The sequence below is a fragment of the Podarcis filfolensis genome (genome assembly GCF_964270895.1).
Source record: "Podarcis filfolensis genome assembly, chromosome: 17".
NCBI lineage: Eukaryota > Metazoa > Chordata > Lepidosauria > Squamata > Lacertidae > Podarcis > Podarcis filfolensis.
In genome coordinates this window covers 36,950,851-36,974,401 of record NC_139621.1, presented here as the reverse complement: position 1 = coordinate 36,974,401, position 23,551 = coordinate 36,950,851, and the positions used below count along the sequence as shown (strand labels likewise).

The 23,551-nt window shown below is 47.2% G+C and overlaps 1 protein-coding gene across 2 annotated transcripts in view; it reads right to left on the bottom strand.

Annotated features, from left to right (window-relative positions):
- IDUA (alpha-L-iduronidase) overlaps nt 1-23,551 on the bottom strand; it is a 57,925-nt gene continuing 34,374 nt past the window's right edge. For both annotated transcript variants that reach the window (XM_083593371.1, XM_083593372.1), the window contains 11 exons: nt 20,786-20,893; nt 19,198-19,293; nt 17,028-17,230; nt 16,025-16,204; nt 10,125-10,341; nt 8,320-8,526; nt 7,559-7,680; nt 4,436-4,561; nt 3,423-3,499; nt 2,427-2,527; nt 1-1,275 (listed from right to left, as the gene is read on the bottom strand). In XM_083593371.1, coding sequence (XP_083449497.1) covers nt 1,178-1,275; nt 2,427-2,527; nt 3,423-3,499; nt 4,436-4,561; nt 7,559-7,680; nt 8,320-8,526; nt 10,125-10,341; nt 16,025-16,204; nt 17,028-17,230; nt 19,198-19,293; nt 20,786-20,893 — 1,535 coding nt within the window. In that variant the 3' untranslated portion in view covers nt 1-1,177. The remainder of the gene's footprint in view (nt 1,276-2,426; nt 2,528-3,422; nt 3,500-4,435; nt 4,562-7,558; nt 7,681-8,319; nt 8,527-10,124; nt 10,342-16,024; nt 16,205-17,027; nt 17,231-19,197; nt 19,294-20,785; nt 20,894-23,551) is intronic.

The window sequence follows — 23,551 nt, the reverse complement described above, 5'->3', positions numbered from 1 at the left end:
TTCCGAAATATATAGCAGATCTTTATTCAAATGAGAGATTCCAAAAATTGCATGTAGCATCCAAGCTCCACATGAGTACCTTTAATCAACTTTTTGTTTTGCGCAAGCATAGAAAATACAAACCTACTTCTAAAACCAAATTCTTTAAAAGATTGGCACTTGGTATCTTCCCACTCCTGAGCACTTTTCCCAGCATGCTGCTCTTCCAGCCCAGGGGTCAGGAAACGTTTTCTGCAGGACTCCAGTTCAGTCCCTCAGAACTTGTGGCGGGCCGGACACCACATGCGCATGCACACACACCTTCCCTTGGAGACAGAGCAGTTAAGATACCTCCACTCGCCACATTCAGACGGAGTGGGCTGGGCTGGACTGGGGAGGGGGTGCCCTGCTGGCGCTGTCTCAGCTTGCAGTGAGGGGCCGCAGCCACCCCACCAGGAAGTGCCCCTACCCCAGGGTGTCCATGACCATGTTGCTAATGTGCCACCGCCAAGCAGCACAGAAGAGTCTTCCTCATCTTCCTCCTCCCTCCTCGCATCAGGTCTTGGGAAGGGTCGCCATTGGCCGCCGGCTTGCGTCAAACTGGCCAATGGAGGGGAGGCCTGAGGTTCCTAAGGCTTCAGATTGGCCAGCGTCAGGGAGGTCTGAGCAACCTTGGAGCATGCTGGGAGATGTAGTCCGGGGAGGGGGGATGGCAAACAAATGGTGCCCGGAAAAAAAGGAAAAAAATGGTGATTGCGCTGATTGCAGAACTGTTCGCAGGCCAGATCCGGCCTGCGGGCCGTAGTTTGCCAACCCCTGTTCCAGCCCCATTCACTTTTCTTTTTTTCTAATCCATTTGACTCTCGAAATTAGTTACTGCAGGGGCTTGAACAAGTGCTTACATCAGCAGCTGGCGTCCCTTGGGTTGTGGGGAGAGGTAGTTCTGTTGCCTGCCTTAGGGTGCTACTTTATTTTTCAAAATTCTCTCTTGAAAATGAAACTTTTGGTGCTCTGGAGTGGCTTCCAGTCGCTCTCCTCATTTCTCCTCTGACGCCCTGGAAGTCGAGTTGTTCTGGGCATCGTGAGGGGGAATTTCTTAAAGAGTATGAAGAACCACTGCTTTAAGGACTTGTAGCCTGACCAAGTGCAAGCCTAATTCTGTAAGTTCTGGCTTGCCTTGAGGTGCTCTTGGCCTTTCTTAAGATGCTTCATTGTAGTACACCGGGAGAGAAAACGGCCCCGCTCTGCCCCAGTAATCCACAGCTCGCACTTTGTAAAACCCTGAGACTGTTGTTTCTGTAGAGAAAGTCCAACACAAATAGTTAGTTGAACATCTTGATTATACTGAAAAAGACGGGGGGGGGGATTTACATTGACAAAATGCCTGTATTTTGGTGTGTGTGTTTTAAGTAGATGATTATCTCTGCAGCCAAATGTTCGGATAAGCCAGGTACCAACTATTTGTACTTGGTGGCAATAACTGAAGACTGTTTTTGTTTTGACAAGAATGAAAAGGAATTTTTAAAAAAGCTGTCTGTCTTTAAAATTGCCAGGACCCTAGACTGAATCTTTGATCCTTCTGTGTACTTTTCACCTTCCTACACAAAACATCCCCTTATAAACCTGTGTGGAACTTCTCACTATGTACCTTAAATCTTCCCATAAAGTTTTGCTCTTCTTGAGCAGAAGAACTTCTACAACCAAAAGCAACCATTTGATGATTGTCAAGGATGAGTTGTGAGTGCTAGCGTGAGTTAAGAGTGTGAGATAAGAGTCTGGGAATCCAGCCATATTTACAAGTTTTATTGCTTCTTTCATGCTATGTACAATCAGCTTTGAAAGTCCGTTCTGGTCATGGCAAGTCAGTTGCCTCGACTAAAGGTGCTTTCGGTTTTCCCCAGCATAGCCACCTCCTAAGCCCAACCCCCTCCTTCCTCTCTTACGAGAGTGGCTTGGCCCCGGAAGTGCCTCCCCCTCTCAGATTCATTGCCTCCTGACAGCCTTTCGTCACCTTCCTCGTCCGAGGAAGAACAGCTACTAATTAATGGAGGTTTGTCTCGATACGTTCCCATTCTCTCCCCCTTCTCTGCCTCCCATTCCCTGACAATGATGATATATTATTATTATTATTATTATTATTATTAATACCCTGCCCATCTGGCAGGGTTTCCCCAGCCACTCGGGGCGGCTTCCAGCAAAGTATTAAAATACAATAATTCATCAAATATTAAAAGCTTCCTTCCTTCACACCAGTGGCTTTTGGGAACCTGAATCTATAAACAACGGCATATAGACTCCATTATCAAGCAAGGAAACATTACAATTCCTCAAGATTGCTTCAAAAAAACGAAGCAGCCAATTTAAAAAAAGGTTGTGTGGAAGAATTGAAATGATCTTAATTTGCTTTTGTTCTAAAATTAAAAATAAAGAAAGACACTGGACGTTACCTGGGCTGTAGACCAATGCTGTAAATATACTGTCTTTGACACTGATCTGGTGGAATGTTTTTCCATCCTGTGAGAAAAACACTTCAAATTTTTTCAGGCACCTATGAAGAAAAACAAACAAACACATCACAGAGACTTGCAAGCTTATTGCTGTAACCCTGCAAGGAAAAGTGATTTTTCAGAGGAAAATAAGTAGAAATTAAAGACAACTGTTCCAAACCTATTTACCGTATTTTTCGCTCTATAGGATGCACCCAACCATAGGACGCACCTTGTTTTAGAGGGGGAGAACAAGAAAAAAAAATTCTCCCCCTCTCTGCTCAGCGCCCCTTCAGCGAAGCGGCAGGAGAAACAGAGCCACTTCCATTTCTCCTCCCGCTTCACTGAAGGGGCGCTGCGCAGCTCTCCCTCTCTGCTGAAGCCAGGAGTCTTGCTCTCCCGGCTTCAGCAAAAGGAACCCGAAGCCTCCAGAGTGCAGCACAAGTTCCTGCTGCGCTCCAGAGGCTTCAGGCAGCTATCTCTGAAGCCTGGAGAGCGAGAGGGGTCGGTGTGCACCGACGCCTCTTGGTCTCCAGGCTTTAGCGAACGCAACTCGAAGCCTCTGGAGTGCGGAGGGAGCTCTCCCTCTGAGCTTTGGAGGCTTCGCGTTGCTATCGCTGAAGCCAAGGAGCCTGCATTCGCTCCATAGGACGCACACATATTTCCCCTTAATTTTTGGAGGGGAAAAAGTGTGTCCTATAGAGCAAAAAATACGGTATTCTAAAGCACCTGCCTTGTGCTAGGCCATTAGACTCCAAGCAAGGTGAGCAAGAAGCAATTCATTTGGCCCCAGAGCTCAGCAATATTCAGCCATTGCCCTCTGGATTTTCCAGTCTGATTCCTCACAGTTTGTGAAATGGACAGTTGCTATTTAGCTACTGCTTTACACAAAGAATTTGAAAAAGATGGATTTAAAACCGAGACAGTTCTGCATTCCTTTAGGCGCGAGTTACCTACTTTGAATTCACACAGCTGTCATCCCACACGACCAAAACTTGTCCCTTTGTAAGACAGATGAGGCGAACACCATTCACCTGACAAGACAGATTAGCTCAGGGTTAGCATGGCATGTATCAAAAGAGTGAGTTTATTTTTATTTATTTTTTACATTATTTTATGCATTTTTTCCCCACTAAAGCAAGATGTAAGAGAGCTTTAAAAAACGGATCGAATTGACCAAACGATGAGGCCACTAGGGATGGCTGACAAACTGGAAACAAAAACAAAAATTGGGCATGGTTTCTCATGAGAAAGTGTTTCATCACATGAGTGTCCACATCCAGTGGCGGACTATGGCCTCCCAAATTGCAGCGGTGCCCTGTGGGATGCTAAAATTTGGTGACCTCCGCCTCTTTTATTCCGTCCTAAAAGCCCCCTGCACCACACCAGTCGTGCTACCCTAAAACTGCCTCTGCCACCTGCAGCCAGAAGCAGAAAAACTGAGATGCAAGCAAATGGTCTAAGGCAAGACTAGGCCTTACAGGACATGCTTTCAGAGTGGCTGACAAGAGAGTGCTTCTTCTTGCAGTCTGGGCTGCCAACAGCTTCTCTAAAGGGACCGTATTTGTAGTGGGATGTGGGAAGAGGGCAGCCATCTGTAGGGCTGACCCCTTACACATAGCCAAAAATAAATTAAAAAGTACATTGATTTACACAAAACCAACAGACACTCGCTTATATGTTTTATTATGTTTTTATATATGTTGGAAGCTGCTCAGAGTGGCTGGGTTAACCCAGTCAGATGGGCGGGGTGTAAATAATAAATTTATTATTATTATTATTAATAAGAGTGATCTTATATGATTTGCTAATGAAGAGTGGCTTATGATAACAAAAGCACCGAGCCAATAGTATTTATCTGAAACAAAATGGGTCCCAAACTCCAACACCCTAAGCTGGACTCAGAAAAACAAATGAACCAAGGAAAATTGGATTAGAGGTTCCACACATCTACAGGATGTTGTGCCTACCTGATCAGGAGCGGCGAGAGGCTTTGAACAGATGTGGACGAGGAAGACGGATGGAACTGGGAGCTCTTGTTTCAGCACCAAGCTGCCTTTTGCTGGGAGTGAAAATGGCCCTTTCACCACAGGGTCCTATGAAATAAAATAAAAATGCTTAATGGTCCCCGAGGAGAAACTTCCCTACAGTAGCCTATCGGTATTAACCATGGTGATATGCTAAACATTGTCCAGGGGCCAGAGGGCACATGATCCACTTGCACAGGTAAGCAAGTCTCAGCTTGGATGGGAGATCACTCAGCAGTGCCCAAGTTAGCCATTCGGAGCGTTCTGAAAGAAGATCAGAAAAAGTGCAACAGTGCTTTTGAACAAAAAGTGCCTCTTTGGAACTCTTTTCCCCTTCATGTGGGGAATGTGTGCATAGGATGGAGCACAACCACAGCTCATCATGTTAGAACGCAAAACCTGAAGTGGGTTGTTTTGAAGGAGAGATCTGGGGTTAGCATATTTTACTTGAATGCCAGTGCTGGGGAATAACAGCAGGGAGGGCTATTGCCTTCAAGGCTTGCTCTTGGGATTATTGGAAGAACTGTCTGCCCCATGTGGGAAGCAGGATATTAAGACTGTTCATTCAGCCGCCTTTCAAAACACTTTTCCCCTTTGTACTCTTCCCATGCTTTCAGATTTCCACCTGGAAATGCCAATTGCGCCATACATATAAAGTACATTTATAGCATCATGCCTTCCTGCCTCCAAAAAGAATTCTGGGAACTGTAGAATGCCAAAGGTCTGCAAGCTGTAGCTCTGTGAGGGGAAACTATGTTTCCCAGGATTATTTGGGTGGAGGGGTGATGAGCCATGACTGTTAAGGTGGCATCAGCATGCTCTAAATGTATGGTGTAGCTTACTGACAATTTCAAATTATCCAAGACCAAAGTAAGCTGGAGAGGCGTGACAGAAAATCCCCACTGTGGATTTCTGCTGTGATTTACAGTGGAAAATTCGCAGGGACAGAAGGGAAAAAACACCTGTTTCTGCCTCACTGCAATTCTCCCTGACCCTACATTAGCGAACGTGTGCGATGAGGTAACTTGCAGTTCTTCCTTTAGTCAAAACACAACCCAAAAAACCCCAACCACATCATTTTTTAAAAAAATATATATCCACAGGGCAGGGTTCAGATTTCCTTGATGGGGATCAGTGGGGCAGGGATCCCCCAGTGTGCAGGTATGTGCTTACAAAGGAGAACCGGCTTAAAGATCAAAAGTAAAGCAAAAGTGGCAGCCCTTCCACTGGCCTTCCTCATTTGGATAGCCTTACAACAAATATTTATGTAGCACCGACAGCGTACTGTGGAGTCAGCTCTACAGAAAAGATGATCCAGCAGGAAGCAAACATCTGGACAGCATAAAAAGGACAGAATAAATTTTTACCAGCTCCTCACTTCTGAGGTACTCGCAAGGTATGCAAGGTATGGGATACCAGAGGCACGAGTGGTAGGTAAGTAGGGGGTTGAAGGTGGGAAAGACGCTTCATTTTGGGGATGCTTCTGAGGCCCTAACCTACAAATGTCTATCAGTGTTTATACCAGTTTAATGACTGAGGCTTTCTCCCCAAGCACTCTGGGAATTGTAGTTTGGTGAGAGTGCTGACTCTCCCAAGCTTCTGCTTCTCCCACTCCACAAAAACTACGCCTCCCAGGGTTCCCTGAGGAGAGGGAATGGATATTATGGCGGTTAAAATCTGTAGTGTAGATTAGCCCTGTGATCACACTATATTTAGTCGAAATATATACTGTTATATTTTACCAGAGGAGAAGGGAAGGAGAAGGGAAGGAAACGCCGTTTACCTTCCCACCAGAGTGGTACCTATTTATCTACTTGCACTTTGATGTGCTTTCGAACTGCTAGGTTGGCAGGAGCAGGGACCGAGCAATGGGAGCTCACCCCGTCGCGGGGATTCGAACCGCTGACCTTCTGATCAGGAAGCCCTAGGCTCTGTGGTTTAACCCACAGCGCCACCCGTGTCCCTCAAGGCATGATAGAAACTTACAAAATAATGTATGTTGTGGAATGTTTTTGTCGCTGTCCCACGTTGCTAGAATTGAAGGTCACTCAATGTAGCTGAATGGCAACAGAGTTAGGACAGAAACAACTCAATAGCTAAATGGAACTTCCTTTTACAGGGGCAGTGTACCTTTGAATGCCCAGTGCTGGGGGGACCAACAACAGAAGAATAGCTGCCATTGGCGTACGCTGCTTGTGAGCTCAGAGAGGCATCTAGCTGGCTGCTGTGGGAAACAGAATGATGAATCTGGTGGGCCTCGGTCTGATCTGGCAGGGCAGCCTTTGTGATCAGCAAGGATGGAGTGCAAACTGTCTGAGGTAAGGGAACCGGAAAAATACCACCCAGGAGAACGTAGTTTGTGAGGGAGAAGATGGCCAGGAATTTCTTGCGGAAGGTTCAGCCTATGGAAAGGAGCCTTACTGTGACTCCTGCATTATTGTGAGTGTATCCTGCAGCCTGCTATTGACACAGAAATAGCGCACTGGTGGGAGGTTTATTCTGCTTCATTATTTCCTATGCAAGGCTTCCCCAATGTTACCACGTGATTGCTGTCCAGAGTGCCACAAAAGGTGGGACAAAGCAAGCCCAAAGCATTTGTGGTATGAAAATTTATAGGATTAAAGCAGGATATTACAGGATATGCACTGGTTGGAGATGAAGCGGTGTGGCTGCCCCAAATATTTTCCAGGCACAAATAGTATTGAAATCACGGTCATGTGGGCCCACCTCAATAGCACCAGGAGCACAAATAGTCATAAAAGTGCAATAAAAAAAGAATTCTGGAGGGACCCTGAGTAGATATGACCTCTGCAGGAAGGAGAGGAAGCATGCTTTACCTCTCGACCCCCCCCCAAAAAAACCTTACGCTTATGATGAGCTATACCTCCTAAGGGAGGGATCCTATCCACTTACCTGAGAGAAAACCTCACTGGAAACAGCAGGACTTACTTCCAAGTAAACACATAGAGGGATAGGGAGGAATGGCTGCAATTCTGCCCACACTTAACTCAGGACCAAGCCCTTTTGAACTCAGTGAGGATTGCATGTACAACAAACACATCGTACCTCAGCAGCTCTTATCTGCTCCAGTTGCTTCGGGGAAGGAAAATCTGGAGCTCCCAGTTTCCTCCACTGCAAATACGGGTTGGTCAGGTAGTTATCCAAGTAGTAAGTGATGTACACAAGTCCTTTGGGAAGACAAAGTGAGCGTAACATGAAAACTCTGATTGTTAGTTGAACGTCAGGCCAAAGACCGAGGCTTTCAGATATGGTGTTCTTATTCACCATAGCCTTGTAAGAAGTCCAAGTAAGGACCAGAAGAAGCTGGATCCAATCGCAAGCTTTTTAGAAGCTGCAAACCAGAAAAAAAGCCTGATTTACGCGAGAGGAACCGAAGAAAGCTACTATCGAAATATATGATTGTGTCATGCCACCATGGCACAATGGTTTAGGCTGCACGAAATGGCTATTCCAAGCCAGCTGTCCTTTTAAAATAAGGTGAGCCACTCAATAGCTGCAGTAAATACAGTGGTACCTTGGGTTAAGTACTTAATTCGTTCCGGAGGTCTGTTCTTAACCTGAAACTGTTCTTAACCTGAAGCACCACTTTAGCTAATGGGGCCTCCTGCTGCCGCCACGTGATTTCTGTTCTCATCCTGAAGCAAAGTTCTTACCCCGAAGTACTATTTCTGGGTTAGCGGAGTCTGTAACCTGAAGCGTCTGTAACCTGAAGCGTATGTAACCCAAGGTACCACTGTATAGAATCATAGAATCGCTTGCCTTCGCGTAATGACGCATCAGGAAAACAACCACAGCGACAACTATACCTTTGTGTTTAGGGTAATTGGTGATGTTTAGAGTCACGGCACTGACATTGGAAGATGTCTCATTGTCTTTGCTGGCATAGATCAACACGGAGGCCTGCCAGCTGTCTGGCGGCTGCTCTCGAGGTCTGTGCACACTGGCTAGGACTCCAAGAGTGTCACAGTCTTCCGATTCCTGGCTGGAGATGTTGGCAGAGACTTGCTCCTCTCCTACACAAGAGGAAAAGAAACTTGAATCTTACTTTGAACTTGGCCTTGTTTTATTGCACCCCACCGTGCTCCTCAAAAGCAGACCCACCTTCGTAGCCACCCACCCGCTGTCTCGCCTCTCCCCAAGCTGCCGTTTTGCTGCTGGATCAGGCCCAGGTCCTACCTTGTACGGCATCCTTTTCTCACAGGGGCTAACTGGACGCCTCTGCGGAGCCGTGCAAATGGCAGGTCTAAATGAGAGGCGATAGTCCCTTGGGAAGTAGGCGGTGGCGTGTGGTCAGTGGGCTAGGGGGACTAGACTAGTCCCCTAAATGTTCCCGGAAAATTAGTGTATTAAAGTACTGAAGCCTGGCGCCTCCTTCATCATGATGGATTATGCAGAAATGGCGAAGCTTACAGGAAGATTAAGATATAAAGACAATTGAGGCTTTTAAAAAGACTGGGAATTATATTTGTTGTACCTACAGAAATATTGTAAAAGAAATAGACTCACTAGCAGGGTTTGAGAAAACAGTTACAGCCACGAAAATGAAGGTAAAAGACAAGGAATAATTAATTAATTATAAGAAGAATTTATAGCGGGAAGATACAAAATGATAATAATGGGAATGTATTTAGACAGATGGTGATAAAATTAAGATAAAACAGTGTAAGCAGAAGTATTAAATGTATAAAGAACCAGAAAGGGGAAGTTGAGGGAAGTCCGGGGGTGGGGGGAGAAGGGGTTTCTCTTTATGGCATTTGTTTCTCTATTACTTGTGTAGATTATGAGAATTTTAAACTGTAAAACTTAATTCAAAAAATATTTTTTTAAAAAAGAAGAAGGCTGGTGCCTCCTTCCCAAAGCCTGGGAAGCTTCTGGGAGAGCTGGGAGAGCCAGTGTGCCAGTGTGGTGCAGTGGTTAAGAGTGGTAGACTCGTAATCTGGTGAACCGGGTTCGATTCCCCGCTCCTCCACATGCAGCTGCTGGGTGACCTTGGACTAGTCACACTTCTCTGAAGTCTCTCAGCCCCACTCATCCCACAGAGTGTTTGTTGTGGGGGAGGAAGGGAAAGGAGAATGTGAGCCGCTTTGAGACTCCTTAGGGTAGTGATAAAGCGGGATATCAAATCCAAACTCCTCCTCCTCCTCCTTCTGCCAAACTTAGGGAAGGAGGCACGATGCTCACCCCCCCCCCCCAATTGCCCTTGCAAGGAGGCGCTTCTGGCCCTAACTGCTCCTCTATGAAAAAATTCACCAAATGTCATTGGGAAGTAGGGTAACAGGTTTGTGCCCTCGTTTGGTTAACATTGGGTGGCCAGTAACACGCACATATATCCTCTTTTGTAAAAATGACTTTTGAAGCAGCGGTGGCTCCTGTGGTGGGAGAGGGACCTTATCAACACCGGTGTGGGGCAGGGTGGGGCCATGGTCAGGGCTGTGCCGTTGCACTAATATGCATCTTATGCAATCCTGGCCTCACCGCCACTCTGCCCCGGCTAAGCCCAGGTAAGCTGCGGTGACCCCAGCGATGGGAGAGTGTATCGCCGCCGCTGCCACAAAGGCCTCTCCTGCTTTTCCTCATGCAAACAGGAAACGGGACGAGTGGTTTGCTGTACCTAGGAGAGCCAGCAAGCCCATCAACGTGAGCGCTGGCTTCCTCACCATCTGCACATGCGGCGGTTTGGTGTTGTTCATCTGAAAGCGCGCTGTCAGGGTCCTCTGAGTGAACTGATAGGGGTGGTAGCTCAGAAACGCGTTGTCGTTGCTCAGCAAAGTGTAGTTGACGGTGTTGTTGGCTCGAGCAAGCAGCAGGTTTTGGTGCTGGGCGATAACCTGCGAAGGAATAATAATAATAATAATAATAATAATAATAATAATAATAATAATAATAATATATTATTTATACCCTGCCCATCTGGCTGAGTTTCCCCAGCCACTCTGGGCGACTCCCAATCAAGTGTTAAAAACAATACAGCGTTAAATATTAAAAACTTCCCTGAACAGGGCTGCCTTCAGATGTCTTTTAAAGATAGGATAGCTGCTTATTTCCTTCACATCTGAAGGGAGGGTGTTCCACAGGGTGGGCACCACTACCGAAAGGGGCAGCAGGGCACTCACCAAACAAGCCCTGTCAGCCAGCGCAAACTGTACGCAAGGACTTCCGCTTGTACAGCGAGGCTTTGTCCCCTTTGTACCCCCCCCTTCCCCTGCCCAAATTGGCTTGAGGCGTGGTGGTTCAGGAGGACCCCAGGGCAGCACATGGGAAGAGAGGGAGAGGGGGGCTTGTTCCGTCTGGCAAGCTTGTGCAGATGCCATGTTCAATAGAGCACAATGTTCCGTTCCGTTCAGCATCTTTAAAGCTTAAATAAACCTGTGATTGTGTTAGCCCCACTTATACAATAGGTGGGACTTGTACTTCCTGAGGAGTTGTCGAGATCCAACAATCTCCAGGCAAGCCAAAAATTCAATTTTGCTTTTTCCTTTCCAATGATTATATACAGTGGACCCTCCGGATACGAACTTAATTCGTTCCGGGGGTCTGCACGTACCCTGAAAAGTCTTCAAGTTGAGGCGCCGCTTCTGCACACTGCATGATAGAACATGCACACATGGCAAAACCCAGAAGCATACACTTCCGGGTTTGCTGCGTTTGCAACCCGAAAGTTGTGCTATCCGAAGGTAACATAACCCAAGGTACCACTGTATAGCACAAACAGGGGTGTGTGTCCTGCACTTAATCTGCATTTTGTACCAAGGTAGCCCGTACCTTGTGACCTGTGTGCATTCAACAGCCTTGCATTTCTCTCATTTTGAGTAACTGTTTCTTTGGTTGTGCTACCTGGCATAAATTCATTATGCTTTAGCTGGCGGGGCGGGGGGGGGGGAACAATGCAGAGCACAAACAATCCACCCTTTTAAGCCAGGGATGAGGAACGTCAAGCCTGGGGACTGAATAGAGTCCTCTTTACTTGGGATCTGCCCCAGACCACACCTCCTCTACAGCCGCTTTTAACCTCTGGACCCAGTCCTTTTTGCCTCTGGTACTGCCCACCACTGGAAAAGTTTTAAGCAGTGGAAATAATCATAATTTATCATTTATACCCCACCCATGTGGCTGGGTTTCCCCAGCCACTCTGGGCGGCTCCCAACAGAATATTAAAAACACGATAAAACATCAAACATTAAAAACTTCCCTAAACAGGGCTGCCTTCAGATGTCTTCTAAAAGTCAGGCAGTTGTTTATTTCCTGGACATCTGATGGGAGGGCGTTCCACAGGGCGGGTGCCACCACCAAGAAGGCCCTCTGCTTGATTCCCTCTAACCTTACTTCTCACAATGAGGGAACCGCCAGAAGGCCCTCAGTGCTGGACCTCAGTGTCTGGGCTGAATAATGGGGGTGGAGAACCCATTTGATTTCTGGGATTCCGGCAGGCATTGTCCACTATGTATATTCAAGTACATCTCTGTAAAAGTAATGACTGGGGAGCTCTTCTTGTTTTTAAAAATAAAAGCTGAAATTCTCAGTTATATTCTGGACCCATGATCACATTCTATGGCTTCTCTGTGTTCCTGCAAAAGATGTTGGGATAGACACTGCCCCAACCTTTAGGTACATGAATCTTCAAACACTTTTTTTTCTTTAAACTGCCTCATTTCTCCCCAATATTTTACCCCAGTACAGAGGACAAGATGCTAGTGTTTATGTCTGGCTATGGAAGAAATTAAATCCATGTGCGAAGCTGTACTCTGCGCATCTTGAAAACAAGAAACGCAGCATAATAATTTGCCGTCAGGATCCACTAAGAAGCCTTTCCAGTAGCTTTGGCTGACCTAATTCCCAAGCCTTGCTAAAATTAGGAATTTAAGAGGAGGATTGCAGCGGTGTAACTAATCAGATATAAAAGGATTACCGCTCAGTAACAAAATACACAAAGCAGCAGGTTAGGCTGAAAGGAGCAGAAAGGAGTTCCAGAAAGATGATTTCAAAAATCGGAATTTGAGGAGTTCAAGTAGTAGTCAGTGAGGATCAGGGGGCTGTACAACCAAAATTGTTACAAACCATTTTTGGTAATTTCTAGCGCTCTTAGTTTACTATGTGCAAATAAAATTAACCTATACTCTTCACTGATTAAGCCCCCTCTCCACTGCCCTCCTCTTTTGCTGAGACGACAAAAGATATGAATTATAGGCTATAAGCTCAGCCAGGAAGGACAGGGAACTATCCTCTTATAGTCTGTCAAGTTCCTGCACATTAACAAATAAATAATGCTAGGAAACTGGCTACCATGACAGGTGGGGCCTGAATACTACAATACACTGTGTAGACAGAAATAGAATCATAAGAGATGGAAGGGATCCCAAGGGTCATCTAGTCCAACCCCCTGCAATGCAGGAATCTTTAGCTCAATCCCATGACCCAAGAGACTCCTCCACTGATTTCTCTTGTGGGATCCCTGGCAGATGGGGTTCAGGCCCTTGAATCAGCCATGGAGGGCAGGTGGCTGCCAAGTGAAGCATTTGACTTTTCTCTGTAGGAATTAATAACGATCCTTTGCTTATACAGTGGTACCTCAGGTTAAGTACTTAATTCGTTCCGGAGGTCTGTTCTTAACCTGAAACTGTTCTTAACCTGAAGCACCACTTTAGCTAATGGGGCCTCCTGCTGCCGCCGCGCCGCCAGAGCACGATTTCTGTTCTCATCCTGAAGCAAAGTTCTTAACCCGAAGCACTATTTCTGGGCTAGCAGAGTCTGTAACCTGAAGCGTCTGTAACCTGAGGTACCACTGTACAGTCGTATCTTGGATCCTGGACGCTCTGGAACTTGGATGTTTTGGCTTCCAAACCCGGAAGAGATTGTTCTGGTTTGCAAACATTCTTTTGGAACCTGAACGTCCGACTGGGCTTCCACGGCTACCGATTGGCTGTAGGACCTTCCTTCAGCCAATCAGAGGCCATGATTTGGTTTTTGAACATTTTGGAAGTCAAAAGGACTTCTGGAATGCATTCTGTTCGACTTCCAAGGTACAACTGTACAGGCAAAAGGCAAGGGGCACATTCTGAGAATCAAATTCTCCCTCGGCAAAAGGCAGCCAGACTGTCTTCTCACCTGCTTCTCGCACCTGCTTTTCAGGGGAGCCTCATGCACAAAGCGGTTTATGTTAAAGGGTAATGAGAGACGAAACAATATTTCCTTTTTTAAAGAGTTAGATATTTCCTCCCATTAGGCCAAGATGGCCCTCTGGTGGCAGGTGTGCAATGGAGGAGCCATCTCAGCTGGAAAACCAGGAGCTAGAGATACTGAACATCTCCCCAGGCTCTTCTGTCTTTTTGCTCCCTTCTCTTCCTCTCAGGACCAAAAATGGCCCTTCAGTGGCCCCCTGGTGGCAGCTGGAGGAGATATAAGCCACCTCAGCTGCAGCTGCATCTTGTATTGTGGCTTTATTGCGTTAAAATATTTTGGTAGATCTTCACAAACTTGAAAAGCAGTATATGCTTGTTCAAATAAATAAAACGTCTCATTGCCGACTCAGAAACTATCCATTGGTCTCACACATCCAGAAACGAATGCCTCTTTTTGGAGTGATGCTGCTGGAGACGCCTCAGCCGAGAGCCAAAGTTAATTAAGCTCCAAGTTAATTAGCATCAGTTTGCTGTTGCTCAATATTTGTTGTCGGCACGTGCGCTGACTGCCTATCTTCTCAAAATCAACAAAAATATTCAAAAAGAAGTAAGAAAAATAAGTAAATTCCATTGGCCCATAAACCCCACAAAGCTGGGGAACAGGAGTGTGATATGGAGATACTCTGCCTAGGCCTGAATATTCCCAGTGGCTCAAGGGCTCAGGACAAAAAGGCCTGTGCATGATGTTAACTAGGGGAGTCAGGCAAGCATGGCTTGGTGGTGAAATTTAGGGGTGAAGAGGCTTAAAAGAGGTGAAGTAAGGGCTGGTTCACACATGCACGTAGATGACTTGATTTCTCCTCACTTGCCCACTCAACCCTTGATGACTTCCAGGGGAATGTGTGAACAAAACTCACCCAAGGCTGGATTGAGCCATTTGCCTTTGAGGCCAGAAACCAGCAGTCCATGTGCTGGACATTGTGACAGAGGAATATCCTAACCCACAAGGTCAGGCCAAGCGATCTCCCTCAAGTGGCAGGATCCATAAGGGCAGCAGATCCTGAGGTAAATCTTTCTTCCCCATGTCTTCCCAATGTAGACCTTCATGTACCCCCTTCTTCCCTAGTAGGGAAGGGAGCACCATTTTGCAGTTTGCCTCAGGCGCCAAAATGCCTTGGGTTGGCCCTGAACCTAATCCTTAAGTCAAATGATCCCATCAAGGAGATCCTTGCTCCCCTCCAGGGCTTGCCAGAAAGTCTGGAAATGACAAATCTCCAACGCGCAAGTATAAGATTCAACAAATTGGCCTCTCTTTTTTATGATGAAGAATTGAATTTATATACTGCCCTATATAAGCAGGTCTGAGGGTGGTTCACGGAAAGCAACATTCTCCCATAATTCAGTGGTGATGCGGCACCTAGGACTGAGCCAGAGGTCACATACCACAGTTAAAGCCTTATAATTAGGTGTTTATCAGTAGAATTTTTTGTCATTAGATCACAGGATGAAGAGAAGCAACTCTCAGGAGGCCTAAATATCAATGTGATTGCAAAATCACTAGCTGCAAGTGTCCATTCTCTCCATTAGATGGTGCACCAGTCATATGCTAGACGTATTGATATTTCTGAGGTTGTTGTTGTTGTTTAGTCGTTTAGTCGTGTCCGACTCTTCGTGACCCCATGGACCAGAGCACGCCAGGCTCTGGTACCGACATAATATTCATCAGGCCCACTGAGTGCCTGTTCAACTCCAGTAGAGCCCTTTGTGTAGACAAGGGAGTTGTCCAATAAGAATTCTCAGCCTACTCGTGTGGTATTTTCTGAGACCTTCGCAAGAATATTTCCTCCCTGCACAAAAAAACCCCAAAGTTCTTGTTTACAGTGGAATCTCAGTTGTTGAACGCTTCAGCAGCCGAACAATTCAGAACCCAAACGCCGACCACCCAGAAATGAATGCTTCCATTTTTTAACGTGCCTTGGAAGTCAAACGGCTTCTGTGGCGCATTTCTCCATTTTTTCAGTGGCTTTTGCCAACCGGCAATTGCACCTCGGTTGTCGAACGTTTTGGAAGTCAAATGGTCTTCCAGAACGGATTACGTTCGACAACCGAGGTTCCACTGTATAAGATACCTCATTGAACCAAGAAATTCATGGGCTTCACAGGGAATTTTTCTCCACCCGCCAAAAAAGTTACTTGTTTATAAGCTACACAATTGGGCCGAGAAATTCAAAGGCTTCTGTGGAAGAAGGCATTCATTGTGAGCCTTGACAGGAGAGATGATATGCTAAAGAAATCACACCTATGTTTAAACAGAGGCCTATAGAGATAAAACAAATGAGGATAAAACAACAGAAAAGAAGGTATAGGTGCAGAAAGCAATGCAGCTCAAGTCTACCTTAGCCACCATGGCCGCATAGGTGACATCTGCTCTCCACAGCTGCGGAACTGACCATCCCACCAGCGGATCTCCCTCGTCGTTGTATACAGGCACAGAGGTGAACCTGGGAAAGAGCTTCTGGATCTGTCCCACTGCTTCAGTTTCTTGTTCTAAGATGTACAGCGACCGCCCAGCTCCCTGTGGGAAGAGCGGTTGTTATTTATTTATTTGATAGATAGCCTATTTCGCAAGGCAGTTATAAAAAAGTAAAGGACCCCTGGGCGGTTAAGTCCAGTCAAAGGTGACTATGGGGTGTGTGGTGCTCATCTGGTTTTCAGGCTGAGAACGCCAGCGTTTGTCCACAGACAGCTTTCTGAGTCATGTGGCCAGAAGGATTAAACCACTTCTGGTGCAATGGGACACCGTGACAGAAACTAGAGCACATGGAAATGCTGTTTACCTTCCCTCCACAGCAGTACCTATTTATCTACTTGCACTGGTGTGCTTTCAAATTCCTAGGTTGGCAGGAGCTGGGACAGAGCAACAGGAGTTCACCCTGTTGCGGGGATTCGAACCACCAACCTTCTGATTGGCAAGCTCAAGAGGCTCAGTGGTTTAGACCAGTGTTCCCCAACCTTGGGCCTCCAGCTGTTTTTGGACTACAACTCCCATCATCCCTCGCTAGCAAGACCAGTGGTCAAGGATGTTGGGAATTGTAGTCCAAAAACAGCTGGAGGCCCAACGTTGGGGAACACTGGTTTAGACCACAGCGCCAACAAGGGTAACAACAAGATCATGTAACTGAAGCACCTGGGATTTTCTAAAGTGGTGTACAGATGCTATGTGGAATTAAAAAACGAATTGTTGCAAAAAGCAGTTGTCAATGTTTGAATTCAATTCAGGACCTTTGCACCACATAGCAAGTTGTGTTTGTTTTTTTTTAGTGCACAAGAGGCAATTAAATGTGAACACTTAACTTGGGACAGGCACATTTCAACAGCAAATTGAGCAGGGAACTGACCTTCTTATGCATGGCAATGTAGTCTAGCCGGACGCCAGTCTCTCCAGTGAAGAAATTAGTTCCATTGTGGCAGTGACACAGGAGGCTCCAGCACATGGGAGACTTTGGGAATGGGTGGAAGGAGTCTCCAGGACCTCCAAATTTCAGCTGAGAACTGGCTTGTCTTAAACCTTCAGAGCAAGCATCATAGTAGTTGAGAAATCCTATGAGCAAAATTGAACAGTCAACAATAGGCCTAGTGTTTTGGCAGTGATATCTAGTTCGGAGGAGAGGAAAGTGTCTCATTTCTTCAGAACGTACTGGAGTGAAACAGGGCAAAGAAGGCCATAATGTACCGCATTTGCTCTGCAAAAATCAACAATTTATGGACTGTTTATATAAGCAGGAGGTCTAGTTATCTGTGTGGCTATGAGCAGCTCATGCTATGGGCTATAGACACCCATTGAAGATTCCAGTAGCTGCAATGTAATCCTGACACACAGAATTCTTAAAGCGTGTTTCTACCCCTCATAACTGTAAAGGGTAAAGGACCCCTGGATGGTTACGTCCAGTCAAAGGCAAGTATGGGGTTGCGGTGCTCATCTCGCTTTCAGGCTGACAGAGCCAGCGTTTGTCCACAGACAGCGTTCCGGGTCACGTGGCCAGCATAACTAAATCGCTTCTGGCACAACAGGACACCATGATGGAAACCAGAGCGCACGGAAACGCCGTTTACATTCCTGCCGCAGTGGTACCTATTTATCTACTTGCACTGGTGTGCTTTTGAACTGCTAGGTTGGCAGGAGCTGGGACAAAGCAACGGGAGCTCACCCTGTTGCGGAGATTCGAACCGCCGACCTTCTGTTTGGCAAGCCCAAGAGGCTCAGTGGTTTAGACCACAGCGCCACCATGTCATAATTATAGTGAGCCTGGATGCATGTATACATGTTTGTCTCCTAGTGCAAACACAAAGAAGGGTGTTGTGGTACCTAAAAGACAAAGATTTGGAGAGGAGTCCCTAAGAGGGTTGGATGGTGCCTTGTACGCCTCCTTCCTGCAATTCCTGCAGCCAGGCTGGTGCCAAACCTATTGCTCTGCTTTCCTTTGGACCACATCGCAGGGGCCAAGTGGTGAGTCTTGTCAACTGGGCAGCTCAGGACCTCCACTTACACAGCCCAGGCTTGCACGCCAGGGAGGACACTGTGCTGGTCCCGTGGGTTAACCGTAAGGCGAGGTCCGAGTCCAGTCCGAGGTCGAGGTTGCAGTATGGGGGCAGTCCATCAAAGCTGAAGCGGGGTCCAAGGCAGGGAGTCGGGTGAGGTCAGGAGATCCGGCAGGACAGGGTGCAGGCAGGAACTGGCTACTAACAATGTTGCTCCCGCAACTTGGGACTGGGGCTGGCTGGCTTTTATCTGCCCCGAAGGCATAGGGTGGCCCTGGTCCACAGGTGACTCGCCTCTCCTGGCCTGGAGGTGAGCACTCCTCCTGTGATAACTTAGTTCCCTCCGCCTCTCTGCCCTGAGCCTCTGCAGCTCAGGAGAGGCTGGAGGGTTACCAGACCCAGAGGCAACCTCAGCTTCCTCTGACGGGGCTGAGAGTGGAGCACCTGCAGGCAGTGGGTCCTCCATCACCTCAGGAGCCAGAGCAGTCTCAGCTGGTTCTGGAGGCGGGGAATCCTGTGCAGGCTGGGATTCCTCAGGTTCAGCCTCCGAGTCTGAATCCCAGGCCATCACAGACACATTGATGCTGCCAATGCAGCAGTTTGACGTCACCCCCAAAGGCACACTCCATTGTCTCTCGAGGCAGATGCCAACAACAACCTGAGGTACCCATAGTTTCATTCTCAGCAACACGGTAGGTCAAAAGATTTATGATTTTGAAAAACGGCTAAGCAAAGAATATTACCACAGTGTTGCTATAAAACACTTTGTTTCTATAATTTACTTAGTTTCTCCTAGGCAACATTCCTGCTGTAACCCTGGTGCCCAGTTTGGTAACTTGCATGTGTTGATTTAGCTATTAAGAGCTCGAATGACGAAAAAAAAATCTCCGTGAGATGGCAATTTGTGCTGAGCTTTTTACAGGGTTGAAAATGGAACATTTCTTTATCTTGTTTTCATTAGCCCTGATCTCTGAACTTTCACCACTCTGCTCACAGTTAAAAAACCAGGAGGATTCAAAAGCAGCTTACCATTAACTGTCATGGATACGTTGTCAAAGTCATGGTGATCTGGCTCGTTCCAAGTCTCAAAATTCCATTTAGAAACATGCTTCAATCCATAACGTTCTGGAAATCAAATCTGCATTAATTACAGCTTTGTCATATTAAGCAGTAGGCTTTCATTTAGCCGCACACGGAAATCTCAGTTGAAAGGCTATTGTCCCAAACCACCTTGAAGAGGAATTTCTGCCTTTAGGGGGCATGTTCACACCCACCCACCCACAATCCAGGACAGATGCCACTTCCACAAATTACCGTATTTTTCACCCTATAGGACACACTTTTTCCCCTCCAAAAATGAAGGGGAAATGTGTGTGCGTCCTATGGGGCGAATGCAGGCTTTCGCTGAAGCCTGGAGAGCGAGATGGGTTGGTGCGCACCGACCCCTCTCGCTCTCCAGGCTCCAGGAAGCTATCTGCAAGCCTTGGGAGCCCGGCGGGAGTTCCCGCCGGGCTCCCAAGGCTTGCGGACAGCAGCCTGCAGCCCGAAACCTGGAGAGCGCAGCGGGGCGCACCCCGGGCTTTGGGCAGCTCTCCACAAGCCTTGGGAGCCCAGCGCGACTTCCCGACAGGCTCCCAAGGCTTGCGGATAGCAGCCTGTTCTGGGGGCTGGGGTCGGGGGAAGCTCGGGCTTCCCCCACCCCAGCCCCACGCCTGGGGGGGGAATATATATATTTTTCTCCCCCCCCCCCAACTAGGTGCGCCCTATGGGCCGGTGCGCTCTATAGGGCGAAAAATACGGTAGTATTCTGTGACAGGGCCCAATGTATGGGCTGGATGTTGATTTACAGGATAAGTTGCAAAGGCGGTGGCAGGAAGAAAAAACTCCCCCACTTTTTTTCTGGTTCCATTCCCCAATTGATTTCCCCATGGGTCAATGTCTTTCCACAGAAATGAAAAGGTGCCCTAGAGCAGGGTTTTCCAAACCTGGGTCTCCAGCTGTTTTTGGACTACAAATCCCACCATCCATAGCTAGCAGGATCAATGGTGAGGAATGATGGAAATTGTAGTCCAAAAACATCTGGAAACCCAAGTTTGTAAAACCCTGCTCTAGAGCATTCCTCGTCTAATTGTTAATCTTGCCTTGAAGTTTGATGTCCTATACAGTCGTACCTTAGATCTCAAATGCCTTGGCTCCCGAACAAATTGGCTCTTGAACGATCGAAACTCGGTTTTCGAACGTTCTTTTGGAAGCCGAACGTCTGACACAGGTTCCGTGACTTCCGATTGGCTGCAGGAGTTTCCTGCAGCCAATCAGAAGTCGCACTTTGGTTTCCGAACATTTTGGAAGTCGAACGGACTTCCAGAACGGATTCCGTTCGACTTCCAAGGTACGACTGTAGTTGCTTGTGGAATCCCCTGTTGATGTTCTCTTGGCCACCCAACTGCAATCGTACACAGTTTAGTAAATTATAAGCCATGAAGCACACTAACTTAGGGTCATTTAAAGATAGGTTCAAGGATATTTTTTTTTAAAAAAAGCATTTCCCCTGGACATTGCCCTTTTAGACGTGTTTGTGGAAACGCTGAGCTGACAAATTAACATTTTGTTAACTCACCTATATATCTTTCGGCCAACTCTGTAACCAGGTCCTTCCATTGTATCACCTGCCTTTTATCTTCAAAGTCAGTGAAGTATCCCGAGGGACTTCCCATCAATTCGAATCCTGTGTTTGGGAGGGGGAGGGAACCCACACAAACCTGGTCAGTGCTTTTGAATTGAGAGGTACAAAGCATCCACTGGTCTGCGCTTGGGCGCCATGGCCAAGAGCCAAAAAGCTATGTGGCCGTGAACATGGGTAGGCAATGGGGGAGTCTGGCAGCAGGGCCCAACCATTCTCTGCATCACTTTGGCAGTTTGCAGAGGAGAGAGAAAAAGGAAAGAACTAAACAAGTGGTGATAAAGGCACAAGGTGTGTGTTCAGACAATCAGGTTTTTTAAAATGGCACACAAATCTATTGGGCACATCTAAAATAGCTCTTTGGGTCCAAGTCATGCTACCTTTCCATTTGATCACACAAATACTCTGAGTGGATTAGGACTCTTTTGGGAGAAGGGGAAGGATATAAGCATGTGTCAGGCTTCAGGGAGTCAGATCCCTCCCCCGGTGGCAGCCAAGAAGCAGATAAACGAGAAGAGTTCTTACCACATAATTTATTCAGTATTCACAGAGAGAGATGAAGGAATGCAGTCTCTATTAAATAATGGCATTGCTCTGACTGAAGTCCAACCTGCTCCATCTCTCCTATTCTACGTCATCCCTGCGCCGGCTGATCTGAGCTTTCTGCCTCTGAGCACTCTGTTCTACTACTCTCAATGCCCACCTGGTCCTGGGAGAGGGGGTATCAGGAAAGCTTTCCAAAGACATTTAGTTTGTCAGCTGTCTCTCCCCTGGTGCTTCTTCTTTCTGCTGTTCCTCTCCCAATATTTCCCAGCTATCCCCCTCTGCAGCCTCTATACTATGGCCTTCTGCAAACCACTGTTCTAAATCTATATGGTAAAGGTAAAGGGACCCCTGACCATTAGGTCCAGTCATGGCTGACTCTGGGGTTGCAGCTCTCATCTCGCTTTACTGGCCGAGGGAGCTGGCGTACAGCTTCCGGGTCATGTGGCCAGCATGACTAAGCCGCTTCTGGCGAACCAGAGCAGCGTATGGAAACGCCGTTTACCTTCCCGCCAGAGTGGTACCTATTTATCTACTTGCACTTTGACATGCTTTCGAACTGCTAGGTGGGCAGGAGCAGGGATCGAGCAGCGGGAGCTCACCCCGTCGCAGGGATTTGAACCACCAACCTTCTGATCGGCAAGTCCTAGGCTCTGTGGTTTAACCCACAGCACCACCCGTGTCCTCTAAATCTATACTGTCCTCCTATTCTTGGGAAGGTGCAGGAAGGGGCCCGGGGGGGTCCCCACCATTCCTCCTCAGTCCAGCCCCTGACAGCATAGAATTCTACAGTTGGAAGGGACCCCAAGGGTCATCAAGTCCAACCCCTTGCAATGCAGGAATCTTAACTAAAGCATTCATGGCAGATGGTCATCCGAACTCTGCTTAAAAACTTCCGAGGAAGGAGAGTTCACCACCTTCTAGAGTCCATTCCACTGTTGAACGGCTCTTACTGTTAGAAAGTTCTTCCTGATGTTGACTTGGAATCGCCTCTTGCAACTTGAAGCTTTGGGTCCTACACTCCAGAGCAGGAGAAAACAAACTTGTTCCAGCTCTTTAGATATTTGAAGACTGCTACCATCTCTCCTCTCAGTCTCTTTTCCAGGCTAAACATATCCAACTCCCTCAATTGTTCCTCCTAAGGCTTAGTTTCCAGATCCTTGACTATCTTGGTTGCCTTCCTCTGCACATGCTCTATCTTGTCAATATCCTTCTTCTATTGTCGCACCCAGTGCTGGACACAGGACTCCTGTGTCCAAGGCAGAATAAAGCAGAGCTATTCCTTCCCTTGATCAGAACACTATACTTCTGTTGATGCAGTCATGAATAGCATTATCTGTTTTTGCTGCATTACACTGCTGACTCATAATAATAATAAATAATAAAAATTTTTATTTATATCCCGCCCTCCCCAGCCAAAGCCGGGCTCAGGGCGGCTAACAACAATCAAATAATCAAACAATCAAATAATCCAACATTTTAAGAACATTTCATTATAAAAATTAATTAAAATCAAATTGATGGCAACCGGTAAGCAAAATTCTGTGCAGGTTGCCAGAGGAGGGGGGTCAGGCTGCGCCCTGACCAAAGGCCTGGTGGAACAACTCTGTCTTGCAGGCCCTGCGGAAAGATGTCAGGTCCCGCAGGGCCCTAGTCTCTTGTGACCAGATTGGAGCCGCAGCCGAGAAAGCCCTGGCTCTAGTTGAGGCCAGCCTAACTTCTCTGTGGCCTGGGACCTTCAGGATGTTTTTATTTGCAGACCGTAGGTTCCTCTGTGGGGCATACCAGGAGAGGCGGTCCCGTAGGTACGAGGGTCCTAGGCCGTATAGGGCTTTAAAGGTTAAAACCAGCACCTTAAACCTGATCCTGTACTCCACCGGGAGCCAGTGCAGCTGGTATAGTACCGGATGAATGTGATCTCGCAGCGAAGACCCCATAAGGAGTCTCACCGCGGCATTCTGCACCCGCTGGAGTTTCAGGGTCAGTCTCAAGGGCAGCCCTACGTAGAGTGAGTTACAATAATCCAGTCTGGAGGTGACCGTCGCGTGGATCACAGTGGCTAGGTCAGGGCGAGAGAGATAAGGAGCCAACTGCTTAGCTTGGCGGAGATGAAAAAATGCCACCTTTGTTGTAGCTGTAATCTGCGCCTCCATAGAGAGG